This window comes from Camponotus floridanus, unplaced genomic scaffold, assembly GCF_003227725.1.
Source record: "Camponotus floridanus strain SB8 unplaced genomic scaffold, Cflo_v7.5 scaffold95, whole genome shotgun sequence".
Classification (NCBI taxonomy): domain Eukaryota; kingdom Metazoa; phylum Arthropoda; class Insecta; order Hymenoptera; family Formicidae; genus Camponotus; species Camponotus floridanus.
In genome coordinates, this window is record NW_020229866.1 from 89228 (window position 1) to 111073 (window position 21846).

Below are 21846 nucleotides of genomic sequence, written 5' to 3' on the forward strand. Positions count from 1 at the left end.
GCATCCACGAGCATCGCGATACGATGACCGAGACTCCGCGATTGTTCGAGCTAGGGATGTTGAAAAGAGAAATCGACAATCGTGTATACATATGTATATAATTACTCGTAAAAAAATATATTTGCATCGATACTTTTTTACTCATGATTTTCGAAAATTTTCTCTTCATCGTAAATATCTTTGGAATTTAATTTATTAATATATTATAGAAAACAACTAGAGACTATAGTTGCAGAATTGAATATGAAATTTAGTAAAATTTAACATAATATTAGCGATAAGAGTACAAAGTCTCTTCATAGTTTACGATCAATTCAACTTGGAGACTCAACTCGATTAGCCCAACGATTAGGCTATCAACAACGTACCGTATATGCGTCAGTGTACATTTCCCTCGAGAATGAGTCGATGTTATAGAACGGCGCGATTGCGAGGGCCCTCGGTCTTATCTCGAGCTTTCTTGCTCTCCGTTATCACGTCGTCCGGATTCGCCGCTCTTTGTGCCGAGTCTTGAGTGCCGCCTATTTGGAGTGCCGCGAGACAAAGAGCGCATCGCTTCGCACTCGCTTGGAGAAGACTAGCAGCGGCCTGGACGAGACAAGGTGCGCCTCGCGTACGAGGATAGATTGGAAAATAGAGTCGGATAATAGGCGCGCACACAGACGTTAACGAGCAAGAGGGAGAGACAATACGTCCCGTCGTCGTCGTTGTCGTGATCTACGAGTTGGAGACTGCGAGGTACCTGGCGACCGCGATCTTTCGATTCCTCGCGATAAACTAAAAGGACATTTGCTTTTCTCATCTCGAAGATATCGATTCGTCAAAGTAATTCGTCAAAAATTATACAGTTTAGAGAAGAAGTTGGAGGCAACGTTCTTCTTCATTACTCTTGAGCAGTATTTTATAGGATGTCTTCTCGCTTTGAATTTTAATGAAAGAGATCCTCGAAGAGAGAGGGATTAAAAATCTTTGATCGATTACTCTCGGATAGAAGCTATTAATATTCCGCGATAAGCAATCAGATTTTAAGAGAGATATATAGCGAATATTTGCCCGACAAAGAATGTTGTAATTAATCGACGGCAAGACTTTCGGCAATTTTGCGACAAAGACGGATCGCAAATAAGAGAAAAGAGGGGAAAATCGAGAAATGATGGCACGTGCAGTACGAGCCGGCGCGTCTACCCGGTGAAACGCGACGCCAGACTAAACACTAATACGGATATCGGATTCCGAAAGACGCTTAAACAATGACTTTTTAAATTTTAAAATAGTCCGCGGGGTCGTGTTTCCCGCTCGTATTTTGTTGCCATGTGCATTACGACGAATATTCGTAGGATGTCACGAGAGACGGCCTGTCGGGTTAAAGCATCTCGGCGCACGATTGTAACGCGTTACTTTGTTAACTAAATCACGCGGCGAGGGATTTAATGTGTCCTCTTTTTTTCAGCTATGGAAAATCGGAGCAAAGTTTGCATCCGTTCAATAGAAATTTAAAAGAAGACATATGATTCTCGCGATTTTTGTCACTATATTATTCATTGTATATGAACAGCTTCTCATTAAAACATCTTTAATGATCGCTGTTGAACGGTCTACGTCTGTCGAAACTGTCCTTAATGACTTTCTCGATTCATCTTTCGATAGCGAGGATTTCACAGGCTATCGAACCTCTTGGAATCAATCTGTTTGCTCCTCAACTTTGCAAAAATTTTAAACAAAGTTGACGTGGAGAGCAAAGAGCCGCTGTGAAATTAATTTGATTTATTTCTGTTTTTTCTTTTCATTTCGACACGAAAGAATAATTTTTTTTCAGTCCTTTTTCCAGTTCACCGGCGAGTAAAAGGGTTAAACGGCGGTCGCGAGCGAGGCGGCGAAAGAAAGGAGCAAACTTTTAATCGATCCTCCGCGCGGCGAGGAAGGTTAAAAAACGACTCGCACCCACGCAACGGCTGTCCACGTGCGGGAATGTGTAGGTGAAGCGTATACGGAGGGAGGATAGGGGGATGAAGGAGGAGAAGGAGGAGGCTGTCGTGGAGAGTGCCGGTACGGTCAGGTTGCGAGGACCGAAGCTGGCCAAGGCCAGAACGCGGTGATGCCGGGGTGAATTATTTTTAGCGCTTCCTACTATTGTGCAAAGCGCGCGAGTCTGTCGAGTGTCTAGGCGAGAGAGAGAGAGAGAGAGAGCTAGGCTTCGCTTCAACTACACGCGTATTCGGCGCACATGTTGCATCCTAACTTATCTTTTGCAGATGGAAACCTATAGATCCGTTCGCTGTTATAGCGGCGGCTAATATGCATTCCGAGATACTTGTCGTCGAGATAAAATTTCGCAAATTTCAACGTAGGACAAAATGTATATTGAATATTGATAGCACAATGTTCTTGTATGCTAATGGGATGTTATGTGCGCAAAGCGAATGAATTTTCTGCTATACATCCATTCCATCTATTTCTCTGATTATAATGATTTACGGATTTCAAACTGCTACAGAAAAATGTCTAGATGATATTTTGCCCAGAAATATATTTTTCAAAGATTATTACTGGAAGTTTTTCTTAATAAATTACATGCAATTTTTTGTAGCTAAATTGACGTTCTCGAAAAGATCAGAGCTTCCAAAAAAAATTTCTTTAACAGAATTCTTTTAGCAGACGTCTTTTTATAATATACAACATTTTGAAAAAACGGAGAAGGTATATTTTTTTCGAAAAAAAAACCACATTAAATAAATAAAAAAATAATAACTGAGCAAACCCTCGAGTACATTCTTTAGTGTAAAAGTAAATTAATAAATTCCTTTTCTTTAAATTGCATCATACGTTAAAAAACACGTATACCCAAAGGTATACGTTGACAAAAACATAGTCTAATAATAACATAATACACACTTAATGTAAAAGAGTGCAAAAAATGAATAATTATTATACTTGGACGCTAGAGTCATACGTATTATATATCCCGAAAGATATATACGATATACGCGATTTTCGTGTAAAGAATGAAGATTGACTCGTGCGTCAGAGCGTCGAACATCTGTACGCACGATGACCGTGCGATTAATCGCAATTTCCGGGAACGTCCGTTTCTTTGGCACTTGACACCGATTACCTCGGTCTGGATGGATCGTCCGTCGCGTCTCGTCGCGTCTCGTCTCGTCGCCTCGCGTCGCAGCGAAGACGGGGCCGGCCCCGAGACGAGAGAGACTGACGTGACGCAATCGACGTACACGCGTGACACACATTAGTAGCGCGTAATTCTATCGCGCTTAGGTGTTACGCCTCGCGTCGTCGACAAGTGCGTCCTTGGCCGGCGGACGGATAGACATTCGCGCTAAACGTCAAGTAGTCTTGCACGGGATGTTCGCGAGACGGCCGCGCTTCCGTCGGCGCGACGAATATTACGACGTCGAGGTAACGCGACGAAGTAACGTTTAAAAGATGAAGTATAAGACACGCGGCCTCTCTTGTCTCTGCCATTATCTTGTCATTATCCTCGAGGATCTGGAACGATGAATGAAACGACGGTGACTTTTCTCGCGAAACGATGAATGAGATCCGACAATTGCTACTGGACGCGGAGATGAATCTCGCTAGAGGAACATTTCTCCAATTTTGTCGCACTCTTTGAAAAGCATTTTTATCGCGATATAACGTTTAGAAAATACTGAAATGACAAGTAGAATTTGAAAAAGAGTCTGATCAACTGATGAAATGGTATTTTATCTCGTAAAAGAATTTTTTTTTTTTTATTTTAGGAAAATATAAATTTTTCTCTAATTTTTGAATTCTTACAACGAGCTATCATACTTCTTCGTGCGACAAAGAGAGATGTAATAGTGAAATACAGAAACATGAACCTTCATCTCGTGAGAGAAGAGAAATATTTTTGCGATCAAACATTTTCATTCTAGTACGTAAATTATCAGTCTCAAAGTGTAATGTTAGAGAAGCAAGAAATAGAATGAACTATATTCTCTCGTGCAACTGCACCTTTCGTCCCTCGCCTCCGGAGCATGCGTCTCTCTACCTTAGGCCAACACGGTGCAATTCCTCGCTGACAAATCGCGGCGAAGCACGCGCGAATGTCGCGGTTGCAAGAGGAAAAACTGAAAGTGCGATCCGCGGAATGTAAATAATACGAGGCGCGCCTCGGCTGGGCGATTCCTGTTTTCGCGCGCGTCATCGTCTCGAGGAGCGAAGCCGAAGGCTGCGCGTGAAGGCGGTGGAAGGCGAAAAAAAAGAGAGGAGAGAGGAAGAAAAAGAGGAGAAGGAAACGCCGATCGCATACCGAATACCGAGTCGCGATCGAGCGCGGTAAATCAAACGGAGATAGGGATCGGAAAAACGAAGCCGAGCCGCTCGAGCGTGAATTGGATCGAAATTAGCGATCTCGTAGGGCTCGCTAGGACCGGTCCCGGATCTCATCACGGGCCACACGACCAACTTCCCTACCTACCGACTACCGATTACGAACTACGAACGGCTATGAATATCTACCGACCGCTGGTGCAGCGCGATGCACGCGGCTTGCATCCCAAAGACGATGCCGTGGAGAGCGAGAATCTATCTCACGATCGTCAGCTTGTCCAGCACCGTCTCATTTTCCGCATTCCTTCTCCACGCGTAATTACGCGTATCTTTCCTGGAGAAATTGCGCAATTACGCCAAGTTTCTATGGTATAGGCGTGGATCGTGTGTTGATATTTATATCTAAAATATCTTCGCATCTTTACTATTTTTATCTCTCTTACGCGATTGGAAAAATAATACCGCTTCTTAATTTCTATCCCCGTCAAAGTTTTGCGTTGGATACAATTATGCGCGAGCGATACAATAATTTTATATTCATTGTATAACCAACGACTGTTATATAATTATATGAAAAATTGTGTAAATATATAAAAAAAATTGATATATTTATTTTTAATAGTTTTTCCAATTATTTAAAAAGTATTTGAAAATATTTTTATCAGAGTTGATGTATGACATGTCGAATGTGATACATTCGTTTAACGAAACCGAGACCGTTGCAATATTACGAGTGCGACGAGGCCTCGGATTATACGGATAATTAATTATCGCATCTTGCACAAGAATTTCATAAAAGTGCAACGACTAGTCTCGCAAGATGTTTAAATGCCGAAGCGACGTTTAAATGTCGAAGCGGATTTACGAGCGTGGGGGCAATGGGTGGAAAGCATTATTTACTACGTTAAACTCCGTTCGCGCGCAGACTAAGCCGTCTCGATTGCATAACGACATAAACAGCCGGTGTAATAGTGGCTCAAGGTCTATTATACACATATGCATTGCGTCAGTCGCCACGATTTTAACAAGTTACATCGCTACGCTCGGCACGCAAACCCATCTCCGAATCTCGCATATTAATTGATTTTTCAATATAAGTTTAATCTCAGATCTATCTAACATAAATTAATTACGTTATATATTTCATATAATCAGTATTACAATTAATATTATAGAATATTTTGTACATAAATAAATATTAAACTGCATAATGTTTCTCTTTATTGCTCCTGAATAAAATTATTAATTTTTTTTCAATTTTAAATTCGTATAACTCCAGGTTTAAAATCAAGGTCTTCGTACTAACGGTTTTATAATTATTTCTCGCGATATATACATATGTATAGCGAAGATTATAACGGGGTATTTTCTATATTTACGTATAATGTAATCCTCGCAATCATCACAACGGAACAATAAACGGTCTGTGAATTTCATTTCGTCATGCTCTTTGATATACGATACTGTCTGGCTGATTGGTTATCCAATTGTGCAGCTTTTTAAGAATAGACCTTCATTCAAGGACCTTGGCCGAGCAGACGAGGACCAGACGTGCCCGCGGCGCGTGGACAGACGACTAGCTGTATTTCGCCAACACAAGTTATCCGCTCGTTTTCACACTTACGTGTATGTATGATGTGTGTAGGTGCGTGTAGCCTTCTCTCACATGTAATAAAACAGTTCTCAAGCCAAGTTTATACTTATTTTATCACGTTTTACTTAATTGAATTTCGAGAAAATGACTATGCAAAATTTAAATTTGTATGGCCTGTACGATAAATTTAAAAATTGAATCTAATTATATACGTACTGGATAATGTGTCAAACATTCTTGATTCAAAATTAATTTATCAAAATTAATTATATGTATTTTTTTAAGTAATTATATTTCAACATAAATAATGTGATAGAAAACAAGAATGCTTAGTTTTTAATACGCGTCATATATCGAACGTGATGTGCTAGGATTAAAATTTACTTCAATTAAAAGATAAACGTCTTCTTATTTTTACCACCTTGACTCAGGTTCTCCGCGGTAATTATGGTTTATTATTGCATCTGTCACTACACAAGTTTAACCGATGCGTCATATTGCTTAGCATTCCACAGCAGGGATTCCCAAACACTTTCTAGTCTTTCGTTCAAACATATTATCGAAAATATAACAACTATTAAGTTGTTAATTATATGTGCAATATATATGATATAAATTTTTGTACATATCTCAATTAAAGAAATATATTAAATGATAAAAATATCTACCTTCAACATTTTTTATAAATATCTTATTTAATTATTCATCAATTCAAAAGAATAAAATATGTAAGGTTAAAAAGAATAAAATATGTAAAGTTCTTTCATAATTACTTTATAATTTATTCTAAAGAACAAATTTGATTAATCATATCCTTTAATTACTATATACATGTGTGTGAATTTGTATATAGTACAAAAGAACTGTTACTAATTTTTGCGTGCCTCATTTAATAATTAAATATTTTTGTTTGATTTAAAATTTTTCCACAACTCTGCTCTGCTTCTCAGGCAACATATTCTCGATTTGGGAATCAGTGCACTGGAGTGATGCATATGAATAGTGCGCTGACATCCGTCAGAGTTGCAAACGAGAGCAGCACGCACGCGCTTCCCTTTCCTCGCGTTTCATCGTCATTCGGCCGAGCTATTGTTTCTTCCATATCAGCGCTGACAGATCATGTCTCGTTCTCCTAACATTGATTTGACACGTGTCAATGTCGATGCATGTACCGGCTTCGCACCTCCCGGAAGAATGAAACGTGTGGATGACGCGAAATGAATGCACGATTCAAGAAAGATTAATCTTCGAAATTTCCGACAAAGTTTTTTCCTGCGGCAGCATTTTTTCGATGAAAATTAATAAGTCTCGATGAAATAAATTTTATTTACAAAACAAGATATTTATGGTTAATTTCTAACTTAATCTTACAATTTTTCATTAATATTAATGTGAAACGCATAATTTATGGATTATCTTTAACATATTAAAAATTGTGACAAATGATTATAAATTTGTTTAAAAATGTACAATTTAATTAATTGATAAATAAAGTACTTTTTTTATATTACTTCTATAAATATACTTTTCATCTAGAAATAATTCATTTTTCAGAAGAAGATATATACTATCAGTAGAACGTTAATGTAAAAATTATTTAACATCCTAAAGTATTATATTATCATGGACATCTTCATTTTGTGAAAAATTAAATTATATTGAAAATCCTATATTTCATTTATCATGATTAATCGTAATATACGGTTGCATATTTACTTGATGATATAATTACAAATGCGCTGCCACGAAATCACGAAAATGTCACTTTTGCTTGAAGGAAACGTGTCGTGGAATTAATGTGACAGTGCTCTTCATTTGCGTAGAATACTATTAGAAATTGATCCTAATATGAATAAACGCGACCGTGAACAAAATATATTGAAATATACATATATACATATATATATATATATATATATATATATATATAAAATATAAATACGAAAAAGAAATAATAAACTTTCTTTAATTAATTACATGGGCAAAAATTTAATATTTGAACAAAATGTGTCATTCGTAAGAAATATATTAATCATGTACAATTATATATAATTATATATAATTATTATTTCTAATAATATTAAAATATATACGTTAAAAATAATTATCTATTATATATTTTTAAAAATTGACTTTTTTCCAATTTCTAATTATTCATGTTACTAAATATTACACACTGTATCCTAAGAATCATAAGCGACTATATTTAGCGATAAAGTCGATAATTATTAATAACGAAACATCAAATTACAAAGTGATTCGTTCGAGAAAAAGCTAATATAATCACGTTTAATTTGGCAACCAAAAGTTATTCTTATAGCTATCATCTTACATTAATATTAATCGACAGTAGAAAATAGACGAAAATACTCTCTTCGATGAACAATAAATATCTCGTACGTAAAAAATTTCCGGCATATTGACAGTTCTTCGATAATTTAACTATATGTTCGAGAATAGTATTAATATCGCGTTATCGAAAGTAAATATCGATAGAGTTCGATAAGTCTCGTTAGTTCTCTCAGTTTGTGTGTGTTTATGGCACGCCATATACTTCCTCCACTCCTCTGGTGTCACAACCAGACATCCTTTGCACGTGCATGCGGGCGAACATGCACCACAAGAGGTTATTTTTGTTTAGTCTGTCGGTCGTTCGCGTCTCTGTATTCTCTCAAAACTATCGCCGCGTGTAATTGCCGCGAGTATGGCAAAGCTGTCAATATCCGAATACTTAACTTTCACCATTCGCTCCGTTGCAAAATGTGCTAAAGCTACAACAATCCTTCGTAAGATGAAAATCAGAGCAATCACGGATGCTGCTTCTGCATAAAATTCTCTCTCATATTGCAAATTTTAATTTATAAATATAAAGAATACGATATAAAGACATTGCGGGTTGATTTTGATGAGTTTATTTCAAGATTCGATCATGTTAAGAAGAAAAAAAATGATGTTTAAATATATTATATAAATATACGAAAAGATTGAGAAAATAAGAATGAAGAGAGATAGGGAGAATAATTTTTTTTAAATTTAAAAGTAGCAAGATCTAAATTTTTTTAAAGAAAAGATAAGAGGGAGAACTTTAAGCTTCTTGAAACGTTTAAAATCTTTGAATCTTTGAATCTTAAAATGAGTTGCGGTCATTCGTAATCGGTATTTTATGCACGTTTCTCGCGGACAGCTTTAACCCGCCCCGATTTGGTTGCTTGATGAAATTTACTTTCGCGCTCCCGGAAGTCGCGTTATTCCTTCCGGACGGAGGCGAGTCCCGAGAGCCGTCTGTCAACATTATAGACACGGTGCTTACGGTGCTCTCCCTACAACGGGGCGAGTCAATACTTTACAGTTCGAAGTGAACGCTCGCTCGTACTTCGCTATCGCCCCCTCGTCGCGCACCCCCTTCGCTACGAGCCGTCGTGGAGGGTGCCAAGAGCACCGGGGGCTTTACATCGCTCCTCCTGCTCTTTCTGCCCATCGTCGTGCGCAAATACGACCAACGTATCGCGAACTCCGTCGGTCTGCAAACGTTCTTTGCGAATACGAAGTATAGAGGGATGTATAGACGACGACTTGAAAAAAATATTAAGCAACGTTTGGCATAATAAGAAAAACTGTGATATTTGAAAAATAATTCAATTCTCAAATTTTAATTATGTTTCACACAACAATGATTATTAATTTTCACAGTTCAACTGATTTGTTATGTTTAATTTGTCATTTTGAAAGACTATAATATTGGAAAAATATATATAATTAAATAGTTAGACAAAATTATTGTAAATTATTTTTTAAAAAATTAAATATCTTATGTATCAAAAAAGTTACAAGATTTTTCTCATGCCAAATGTTAGTCTTAACATGAATATTAGAGCATAAACTTGCTCCTAATTCGATAAGAATTAAAAATATTTATTATTCATCTCGCTACTTATTATGAATTTACTGTTGAAGAGAATGTATATTAGAATTAGAAAATATTCTATTAAAAAATATTTTTAAATTTGTTGCAAAAATGATTACCATAAGAATTACTTCTGTAAAATATTTATAAAACTGAAATAACATGCGACACGATGTGAATACTTTTTATCCGATTATTAAAAAATCTAACAAGTATAATCTAAATATTTCTATATATTACAGTACAAGAAATATTCAGGTGTCACTAAATTGGGTAGTATTTAAATATTTTTCAAATATTAAACAATCGCAATGTAACAAGAACGGCAACACGAGATGGAAATGTCACGAGATGTCAACGCATCTTGAACCGGTGTCTATGTGTTTTTGATATAAAGATTGTCCGACAGTAATTAGCGAAACGACGTAGCGCGAAAATGTTGTTGCGTAAGGTCCGTGACGGGAAGGGTGGCGAATATTACAGGAGCGGCTCGACGGCGGGCGTCAGCAGGGGAAAGGAGAAAAAGAAGGGAAGGCGAGAGGACGAGTATCTAGGTCTGTGTAACGATTTTTAGAGCCTCGACCCTCCGATCGTTCGGGCCATAAAAAACTTGAGGCACCCCACAGTAGTCGGAGAGCTGTGTGCTAGGGTTTCCATAGCGACGAAGCCCTTTCGCTCTTCGCCCGCGGCCCCCCCGCTACCCCCCGCTTCGTCCTGCTCTGTGGTAACCTACCGGCTGCCGTTGCCGCCACCCTTAACGCGTTGTACCGGCCTCGAATCCCGGAGATATACGCGTCGTATAATACGAGCGCGACGCAACCAAAGAACCGATGGAAATCGCCCAGAGTCGATCGCTCCGTTAAATTTCTCGCCTTTTTATATCGCTTCGCGCAAAAAGCTATAACCCTTTAATCCTTCAATATACAAGATCCCCTTTTAACGGGGGTAGATACGAGGGTCGTGTCGTAAAATTTGTATTCTCTTCGGAGAAATATAGTATGGATTTAGGTTAAAAGAGAGTTGCTCTAGCGCCAAACGCACAAGGCGTACATGTAATGATTCTTAGTAAATTTCTATGGATATCTTCGAGTCATGTATCTCGATATATGTATCTTAATATATTATAATATACAAAAAGACACTCGAATCAAGAGAGAATTATTTTTTTTAAAGCGGCGTTCTCGTGAAGAATATATCGATTCTTCGAAATATTTCTTTAAATTCATACAACGTGAGCATTACATACTTTCTCTCCGCTGGTGTATCATTGGTGCGTCAGTTCTTTTCTAGAGATACGAAAATAAATCGCGAGTTTTGGGATGCCTGACCGGTTACTCAGGCCATTTAGTCATTCCTCTTATACCGGGTATACCGGGTATCACGCAGTCACGAGAACTCATCGTTGGGCACTGTCCAGATCACGAATTAGATCGTAAAAGAGAAGGATGACTCTTCGCTCTCTTGCAGAAGCACGGAAATAAACGCGTTAAGTAATGATACAAATGTACGGGTAGCGCGCAATAACCGAAATCGGACAGCGAATAAATGACAAATTTTTTTATTCGCGGGAATTAAATCAATATGTACGATATTCCGAAAATTCAGACATTCAGCAATGTAAATTAATTGTAACTAATTATACTTCTTTTGCTTATCCTTGTAAGATCCTTGTAGACATAATTCGACATAATTCGACATATCAGCAATATTTTGTTTGTCGTAATTAACTTTTTTAAACGATATGTTAGAAATCTCAAAGAATAATGTAATGATTGCTATATTATTAGAATTATGATATATCGATCGAGAATTAAAAAGTTATATGAAATGAGCTCTCGTTAATAAATAGTAAAATATTGTAGCTATATTTTGGGATCGAAAATTTCACGAAAAAGATATTCATTTTAAATTTTAACGAAGAATACGGATATGAACTTTGATCTTTCGCTGATACGTGAATCGAAAGTTAAATTTACACAGACGATGTATCGATAAGGATTCGATCATTGTTTTTCAACATTTCATTTGGCATTGTAGTCGCGCTGCATAATTTGCACGTGTGACAAGACATAATAGGACATAATACAAAAGGAGTAAGCAAAAAAAGTAGATGTTTATCCGATGCACGAAAGGAGTGATCGGCTGATTTCTACGCGAAGTCACGACCCGTGTATGTAGTCAGACGTAAACACACGAAATATGCAAATCGTACGACACACATCCTGTATCAACACATATTATCTCTCTCTGTTTCTCTTTTATTGGTACACTTTAATTTTTATAGATTGATTTTTATGATGATTCATGATAAATTCGAGCATAGAATAAATTAAATTCTGCGTAGGAAAATATTTTCACATTGTATGTAACAAATTATATTTATATTATATATAATTATATTTATATATTTATATTGCCATTTTTAGAATGGCGAGTATAAAAAAATAATTTATAAAAAAGTTGCTAGAGAGAAACGAAAGAAAAAAAGAAAGACTAATAAGTGTTCGAAGAAGCTACCTTCATTCTTTCGATGCATTCGACCGAACGCAGTGCTCTGATTTCTGTTCGTTATAAACGAAAAATGGCACGAGAGATGGTGCACGAGAGGATACGAAGAAAAAAAGGAGCACAAGGGAGAAATGGGGAAGGAGCTGCACGCACGGTTGGAATAGTTAAAAATAACTCTGACCACGAGGATCCTGCGGTTCCTGTAAACACGAGCTCAAGCATGGCAAAACGAACAGCGCTGATCGCATACTCGCGTGTGTGAACCGGTGATCAGAAAGAGAATTTGGCGAGAGTTCAGCAAAAGTATATATTTCATTCATTGTCAGATGAATTTAAGAAATCAAAGATCATTTTATATTTTGATATAGAATGTAAAATCACACACATTGCATAGAATGTTGCATTCATCATTGTATAAAATGTAAAATCTTTCAAAATATTGAAAATTTTTAGTATTTTTTTTGTAATAAATAAATAAAGCGATATTTTATAACATTTGTCTGGGACATTATTTAAAAAATACATAATTATATAATATTTTAAATAATTAAAAATAAAAATATTTCTTCACGATTTATAATACTTGATAGATATTTAAGATTAAAAATTTTTTTTCTGACCCTCAATATATAATTTTTAATTTAATAAACCCCTCAATATATAATTTTTAATTTAATAAATATGTTTATAAATATATTTAATAAATATGAACACATAATATAAATTTTAATTCTGTCAATTGATAGCAATCTGTTTGATTTACAAAGCTATCTAAAAGAATAATGTCATTTAATTGTTTTGAGTATAATTAGATTGTTCAATGTTCAAAAAATGATTCTATACAATGTGTATATTTTCTATTTCGCATACTAAAAATTTTATACCATTTTTTACACTGTTTAATAGTATGTGATATAAGAATTCAAGTTTTCTATTTTTTCACGAATAAAATCTTTGGTTTCTGAATAATAAAAAAATCTTTCCGAAAATATAAAGTATCCTTCTAATACACACCTACACATTAAGCAAGACATTTATTCAATTCAAGTCTTATTTATACTCACGTGCTTCCATAGAGGTGTCTTGAGTCAGTGGTGGACGTTGCGTCGTCGTCGTCGTCGTCGTCGTCGTTGTCGTCGTCGACGATACGAACGAGTCTTCGACGTCGTGCGCGACGGTTACCTTGACCTGCTCCTCGTCGCTCTCTTCGTTCTTCGGTGAGTTTCGCTCGGAATTTGCGCGCACTCTTACATGCTCGGCCACCTGCACATCGTCTCCGGAAAACGCCGACCGCGACGATGACATCGGCCCGGTGACTGTCGTCGTAGTCCACTCGATGACACTATCACTACCAACTACGACCGCACCATTATTCTTGTTCCCCACGAGCACTAACTCCCTCCTTTCACTCTTCTTATCATCCTTTATCCCGTCCTCAGTCACTCCCCCGATGTCATCTTTCTCGATGCTTCCAGTTCGCCGAGTAGCACCGAGATATGCGATGTTCCGCGTGGTCGTTGTCGTCGCCACCGCCGTTGTCGTCGTCGCCGTTGTTTTCGAAGCGCTCTCGTGAAGTAGAATATCCCGCAGGGAATTCTCCGGGCGCAATATCGATTCTCCAAACTTGAAGACGGGCTCTAGCAACGGAGTGAAAGCTCGGACTGCCGGACGAAAGCCATCGTCGATGGGCGATGCGGATTCCAGCTTGCGAGGTTGTAGAGAACGTTCGTCAATGCGTCGCCATGCCTCCGGCCAGGGATCGATGAAGTTCGGAGAAGATTGATCTTTCAGTTTCGATCTCTTGCTAATTGGTACTCGTTTAGCTCTTTCTCGTCGTGCTGTGATCTCTTCATTTTCCTCGTCACGATCCGGTGTCGGAACGGAAAGATCTTGATGCCTGACGACGACAATATTCAACGGCGTCAAAGACGACGGCACTTTCGACAATGACAAAGACGACAATGACGACGATGACGACGACGATGACGATGGCGACGACGACAACAGCGGTGGCGTCAACAATAGCGGCGATGTTAACGACAGAGACGACGTCAACGACAACGGCGGCGCGGAAGAAGGCGAAAGACGCGTCGTCAGAGTAGTAAGATGATCCAGAGTTCTCCGATTCACGTGACCCTTACAACTGATTTCGTTAAGGCTGGAGGCGCACTTTCGAATCGTCCTTCGAAACAGGCGCGACGCGATGAACGGACGATCGGACGTTTGCGACGACAGATGAATAGATGATGCAGTGTCGGCTGGATGGAGGCTGTCCAGCGGCTGAGTTATCACCTGCGTGGCCGTCGTCGCGCGCGTTAGATCATCGAGGAGAGCAACAACGAGAAGAAGCAGGGGCAAGCCCACCCCCGCCCCCGTGGTGGCACCCGCTACTCCCTGCCGCGCGATGAAAATCCGCGAGGCGGCCGTTCAGTCTGTTTGTCCGCGATCCGTTCGCGACGATGAGCCTCGTCGTCGTTCTTTCCCTTCTCTTTTTCCTTCTCTTCCTTCTTCCTCTTCTTCGCCTCCTCCTTCTCTCCCTCGCGATCTACATGCAAGCACGCGGTCCAGCGGTTTTCCTCGAGCACTTGTCCGCATTCGACGGTTACGTCCCGCGTCGTGACGATTGGTCCACCTCGACTCGTGCCGGCGTAGTGCCGTTTTGGCATCTATTATTGCGTCGCGCGTACCAGCCACGTGCTGCTGCCCCTTTTGCGCTCGATGTTGCCGCCGCGATAGGCGACCGACTCCACCATGTGCTCGATCGAGCCGGACAATACCGTATCCTCTGTCCGCGCGCATTCCGCCATCATCGCGCGCCCCGCGAGGCGGTGTCGCGATCCGCGTCCCGGCGATGCTCGGCGCATCGACGTTGTCCGGCGCGCGGCATTCTCCGCTCGCGTTTCCGCTTCTTCCTCCGCGTCCTCGCTATCTAGTTCAACGTCCAGATAGCGCTCACAGGATTACAGTGCAATCTGAAACAATCCAAGAATCCCACGATTCAATTGAGAAATGTTTCTCTTGTTCTCGTAAATATTGAATTTTCGCGCAGAAATCTATACATTTTTCTATGTGCGATATACATACACAGTTTCTCAGTTTATAATTTTAAGTATTATAATTATCTAAGTCTCTCTTAAAATAATGTCAAAAATTAAGAATAATTCTACGTGAGAATCATTTCTACCTAATTTTTATTTATTTGATTAATTTATTAAATTATAATTAATATGTTTTAATGTATCTCCTTTTATTAAAATTTGTCCACAATATGTCGATCGGAAGTCTTTGTTTTTCTTTAACTAATGTTTTCGATTATTATTTAGATAATTTTCTTCCATCTCATTTCTATTTTATAAGTCTTGCATTTTTTAAACTATGAATTTAGTTTTAATCAAAATTAATGAAATAAAATTACATTTTTTTCATTACAAATGAACTTTGATGGAATTTATATTTGAAATATAATTATTATAATGTGATAAACGTTACATAAAATGAAAATGTGAATTTATAACAAGTTTGCGGAAATTTCGATACACCCAACAGTCAATAATTAGTTAACATGATATGTGATCAAGCTCACGTATACCATTTGCCGCCAATTATTCACAGAACGCAATTATCCCGTCGGGAGTAGAAGAGTTTAATAGTCCAATAACGAGCACAAGTACGAATGTAATAGTACATATGTGTTTCAATGCGAATATCAAAACACTTTCCATAAGACTCACTAGGGAATTATATAACAAAAATTTAAAGAATTATTATATATTACAAAGCATCGCTAGGCTATTCTTATATTATAATTTCCATAATCTCAAGGATCCTAAAGCCTAATATATCTCCATATCTTATGCCTAATGCATTTATGCTCATAGATATGCGTCCGCAGATAATACGTGGAATCTGCAGACTGGATATGCGTATTGAATATCCAATTCAAAATGGGAAGAAAACTATAGAAAAGTCTATAAATTTAGAAATGTTATAAATCAAAGGTATCATAGAAAGCCAGCGAAAAAATGAATTTTTTTAAGATTAAAAACATTTAGCGAATAAACATGAATGGAAAACTGTGTTATTATCCATACAAGTAGCTAATGAACATTGATTAGACATCATTATACAATTGTTCACATATAATATACGTAGATATATTAGACTTAAAATATAATTTTCTTCATAAATATACATATATTATATATTTTTTTGATGTTTTAAATGTATCTTCTGAGAACATTATTATACGTGTTAAAAAATATTGTTATATCATCTGAATATAGCAAACCCAGCTCTCTAATTGGTTCTCGGCAAGTGGGTTACACATTTTCGATATTCCATTTATTAATCAGAGCGCCGATTCTGGAACCGCGCGCTGCAACGTGAAAAGAATCGACCGCGCTCTATATTTCACATGCTTATGCATCATTTCTTCTAATAGCAAAATAATTTAAATAAAACTGATCCCCGAACATAATAAAGGTGACAAGACAAGCCATCTGCATAGAACGAAGAAACACAGAAATACGGACGTCTAGATGGGAGTGACTGATCTAAAAGTGTAACGGAGGAAATATAAAGGGAAATGAGAGTAGAGAGAGAAGATTGAGGCTATAGAGCGCTGTTAAGTTTCAAATAATTATTAAAGTAAACCTATCGCTTGAAACAATTTAAGAAAATAATAAATCACATCTCGTCATAATCTTAAATCTTAATTCTTTAACATCTTATTTTTCATCTCACTTGCTTCTAGAATACTTGACAATTCCGAAATATCTCAAAAATATTAAAATACATTTAATATTAAAATATTAAATACATTAAATATTAAAATACATTAAAATACATTTTTTAATATTATTGACGATGAAATAAATTGGTTTCTTCAAATTGTATTTTAATTAGACTCTTACATAATTCTCATTAAAAGGATGAATGGTAAATCTGAGACCTTGTACCTAGTTCATGTTACGACATAATTATTTGTTGAATATTTTCTTAAACGGACATGATGAAAAAAAATTTACACACACGGTGCTACCTCTAAAAATATTTAAGACACGCGTTGAAAAAAATAGATGGACGAGCGAGTGAGGAATATACGGGCGGCGCTTCTCGTTACACGAGGGTCGACCCTCCTGAAATTTGTTTACTACGCCGAGGGACACCGGTGCCCGGGGCTAAGTATAGCCGTAAGGAGGGAGAAACCGCGAAAATGCTATTTTTATGAGCACGCGTCGCGCGAACATTGTTGTACCCGATCTTCTGTGTCTCGACGACGATGCCGCCGTCGACCGGGTCGTATAGTCGTCGTCATTGATGTCGCGATTATCGTCATCATCGCTGCAACATGCGCGATGACCATAAAGATTAGGTCAAAGCGATTATCTCAATTAAAAACAAACGTACGATCGATAATTTTATCATTGAACAATTATGTATATTTTTTCAGAAAATAAAATTTATTATTAAAAAAAACTTTTAATCTTGCGCATAAAAAAACTTTCTAACCGTTAAATATAATAACTGTATCAATATAAAAAAATATCATATTTTTATATTTTTTAATAATTGTTATTTCCAGCCCTACAATCTATATGATTAAATTTATAATTATGTATATATTAAAAATATATCTCAAGTATCTTATAAAAAAAATAATCTGTATTTCTTATCATCAAAAATTATTAATTGCCTCGACATTTTTCTTGAGAAAAGAACGATCTCGGGATCTTAGTGAGAAAATCCCGTGGAACACCGCGTCACATGAATAAGTGTCGCGAATATCGAACATAGATCGAGAAAAATTAGGAAAAATATTAGACGAGACCGTTTCTACTTGGCACATCGGTCTAATGCGAGATTCGTGTACCTCGTTGATAACGATTGAGTACACGCATCGGTGGCCCCGCGAGGAGGGGCATGTTCGCGCGTTGCGGCACGCGGCCGATTGATCTTCTTATCCCCGAACGCGAAATCACGCGCGCGCGCGTGCTCGCGTACGCGTCTGTGTATCCGCCGTACGTAAAACGCGGAATACCTGCTAATTATAGTCTCGTAGCCGAAGGAAGGAAACCGCGGAGGCACTATTTTTACGACTCTCCCGCCAAAATATCGTCGCGCGTCTGCCACGCGCTCCTCCTCGACGGCAGGACAGGCGTTCACCTTTGTGTTACGTGACGTATTTTATCACAGTGAGAATAACTAAAATAACTGAACTTAGAATAAAATACGCGATATAGTTAAAAAGTGCTTGATTATTTTTAAGCTTACGCTTTATCGATCGGACGATATGCTCAACGATTTTCGCGGCGATTTTAAAAGAATATTTTGTCGATCGCGAGAACAGTTTTCAATTTTCAATATAGTTTGTGAAATACAGTAATGTGTAAATGAATACAATTTTGAATATTTATTTGAAAGATCAACTATATATATTTATAGGTGTCTTGTTACTGTTATTTATAGATACACTTTTAATGACTAATGTTTATCGATGGATGGATATCCAATAACGTAATCTATTAGATACTTTAAAATGAAACATAGACTGAGACTTTTATGAAACAACGATCTTAATTCAGTTTCAATTGAATGTATCCCTAGTAATACTGAATAAATTATTTCATTGCTTTATAAAACTTTATGATTTAAATTTATGTTCAATAGCAATTACGAAAATCTCTTTTAATTATTTTTGAAACATGATTTGTAATCTATATCAATACAGTAAAATTAATTTAATTCTTTTGCCTATAAAGAAGAGATTTACGATTTATTTTTTTAAGTAAATTCTTAAAATGGCTTAGAAATAAAAAGCAAAGTATTTTCAGCATTATTTTAATTTAATAATAATTAAATCGTGATAAAAATCAAGAGTGTCCTAAAAATATAGGAAAATTTCGTAATCATTTAAACATCGATCAAGAATCGATTAAATTAGTGGCAGTTCGCATGCTCCTTAGCGTTATCATCATACAAATTCTTTCGCGATTTCTACGAGAGATTAATATTCGATCAACGGCGTGACGCGCAGTTCAGGTAGAAAGAGCGACAAGACGCGCGTCCGGTCAGCGTAAGTGCACACGTGAGCTCGTTAAGAAACATAATCTTTTTCAAAGTTAAGATACGAAATAAGAGGGCGGTTCGTTCGCTCGATCAAGCGCGTGCGGACGAACTCGCTCGCTCGCGGGAATTTGCTGTTTTCATGACAAAAATGCGTGCGTGGCACGCGCGCTGACATTCTATTTTCGAATGAAACACACGATCAGGGGACACGAACGAGAGACTAATGTAGAAACCAGAGAGGGGAAGAAAAATCCGCTGAGAGAGGAAGACAGAGCGAGAACCCTCCCTTCTCTCGCGAAGAAGAGAAAGAGAGACTTTATTTGTGCTCCGGCGAGCAATACGAGAGGAGGAAGCAAGAGAGAGAGACAGAGAGAGACGTTATCACTGAGAGAGAAAATGCAAAACAGAAAGAGAGAGAAAGAGAGATGCGACAGAAGGTAGGAGAGCTGTCATGAAGGGAGAGAGAAAGAGAGAGAGGGAGCAAAAGCGAAAGGAAAAGTGCATTCGTGCAACAAAGATGCCATATTAAAACAAGCGAGACGAAGTACGAGAGCGAAAGCTTTGCGGCGGCGCGAGGAAAGGCAGAGGTGACGAGCAAGAGAATGAGAGAAAGAGAGAGAGAGAGAGAGAAACAGACAGAAAGAGAGACCGAGACAGAGAATACAGTCTGCGAATACGCGAAGAGAGAGAAACGAGAGGAAGAGAAACGTGCAAACACAAAGAGAGAAAGATACATGCGAGGAGCGCGACAGAGAAAGAGGGATGCACCGTGAAAGTAAGAAGCAGACGGCGAACGTGCCGTAGCGTGGACACCGGCAAGGGACTCCGATTCGTTTCGTGCTTAGGCGGCCATGCTGCGTCTCCGTCGCGTGGTTCTCAGAACGAAGCACCTTTTGCATACGCGCTGAGAAGCGAGCGCGACGCGATATCTCGAGAAGCGACGCTCGTAAACCGACATTTACTCGACGCCACGTTGCATCGGGCGTCTCGATCGCGAGATGCAAACGGAGAGAGATCAACGTACGAACGAAAGAGGACAGACGGAGCCCTAGAAAGAGAGAGAGAGAGAGAGAGAGAGAGAGAGAGAGAAGAGAAAGAGCGGAGCGCGACAGCGAGACAGAGGCAGCACAGATAAGAAGATAAATATATGTGTACATGTATATATAAGAAGAGCGCGAGCAGACAGCGGTCACGGATAAATAAATAGACAGATGCAGATATATACACGAGCGGAGGAAGAAAGAAGATGGACTGCACACACGCACCATACAGACTGCCGCGCATCCAGGTCGGGGGAAGGGAGCCTCCTCTCTTCGCGCGACAAGGAACGACGATGTACACGCTCGCAGCGAGCGAGCGAGCGAGCGAGCGGACGAGCAGGCGCGCCGGGCGCTCACACACGTATACGTCTGCTACGCGCGACACACGCGGCCGCCGGATACACGCGAGATTGATGCCGTTCGCCGCACGCGTCCCGCGTTTTCCACCCGCGACGACTTTTCCTCCGTCGTTGTGTCGCGGCTGCCGCGGCCACGCCACGCTGATACAACGGAGAAGAGAGAAAAGAGGAGGGAAAGGGAGAGAGCGAAGGAAGAGAGCGCGTGAGAAAAAAAATAGAGAGTGAAAGAGAGAGAGAGAGAGAGAACGAGAGGAGGCGATGCGAGCGTGGCGGAGCTTCAACGAGCGCAGAGAGAGCTCGGGTCGGAGCGAGCCGAGGATCCGGCGGAGCAAGCGGTGCTGCCTATCGGATGGCACTGCATTCAGCGCCGCGGTGCGCGACCCTCGTCGGCCCTCGTCGTCTCGTCTCGTCTCATCTCGGCGACGCTCGTCGCTTTCCGCCCCTTTCCGTCCCGGTGGGTATGCATCGCCGCGCCGTGCATCCCCCCACCCCCTCTTCCTACAGCATTCTGCTCTTCTCTCACGGTTTAGAGGATGGTATACATACGTGCTCCATCGCGTATTCCGGCATCTCTCGCTAAGTTCGCGACACCTACATACCCCTCGCGGGGGTGGCGAGACACTCTCGCCGTCTTCAAATTCGATGGAGTTTGCATTGTCCGGTTGATTGCGCCGGTCGATTGTAGACCGACTGAATTTAATATACCTCTCTTGGCAGAATGACAGTATCGTATGTTTTATCGTATAATATTCCTATTATATACATATGAGTATTTATTGTAATATATTTGTCCTAAAGATACAATGCCAAGATATTTTATTTTGCACTTCATATTCTGTTATAAATTAAATACTAAAACTCGATCAATTTAAGTAAAATGATATTTATTCTTTCATTTTCCTTATTCCTTAATAAATAAAATGAAAGAATAAATTGGCTTATATATGTAAAAAATTATAACACAAGAAAAATTTGATGATTAAAGAGGTAGAAAGATATATTAGAAGATTAATATTTGATTGCGAATTTTAAGAAAAAGCTTTTTCCTTTCTTATTATTGGT

General features: G+C 38.7%; 1 protein-coding gene across 2 annotated transcripts in view; it reads right to left on the reverse strand.

The window, feature by feature from the left end:
• LOC105255735 overlaps positions 1–21145 on the reverse strand; it is a 70234-nt gene extending 49089 nt beyond the window's left edge. Inside the window, exons 1-2 of one of the 2 annotated variants that reach the window (XM_011265203.2) lie at positions 20651–21145; positions 13382–15289 (exon numbers count right to left, since the gene is read on the reverse strand). In XM_011265203.2, coding sequence (XP_011263505.2) covers positions 13382–13622 — 241 coding nt within the window. In that variant the 5' untranslated portion in view covers positions 13623–15289; positions 20651–21145. Of the gene's footprint in view, positions 1–13381; positions 15290–16605; positions 16708–20650 lie in introns of those variants that run through there. The other variant, XM_025415036.1, reaches the window with a different exon arrangement.
• Between the last annotated feature and the right edge of the window lie 701 nt (positions 21146–21846).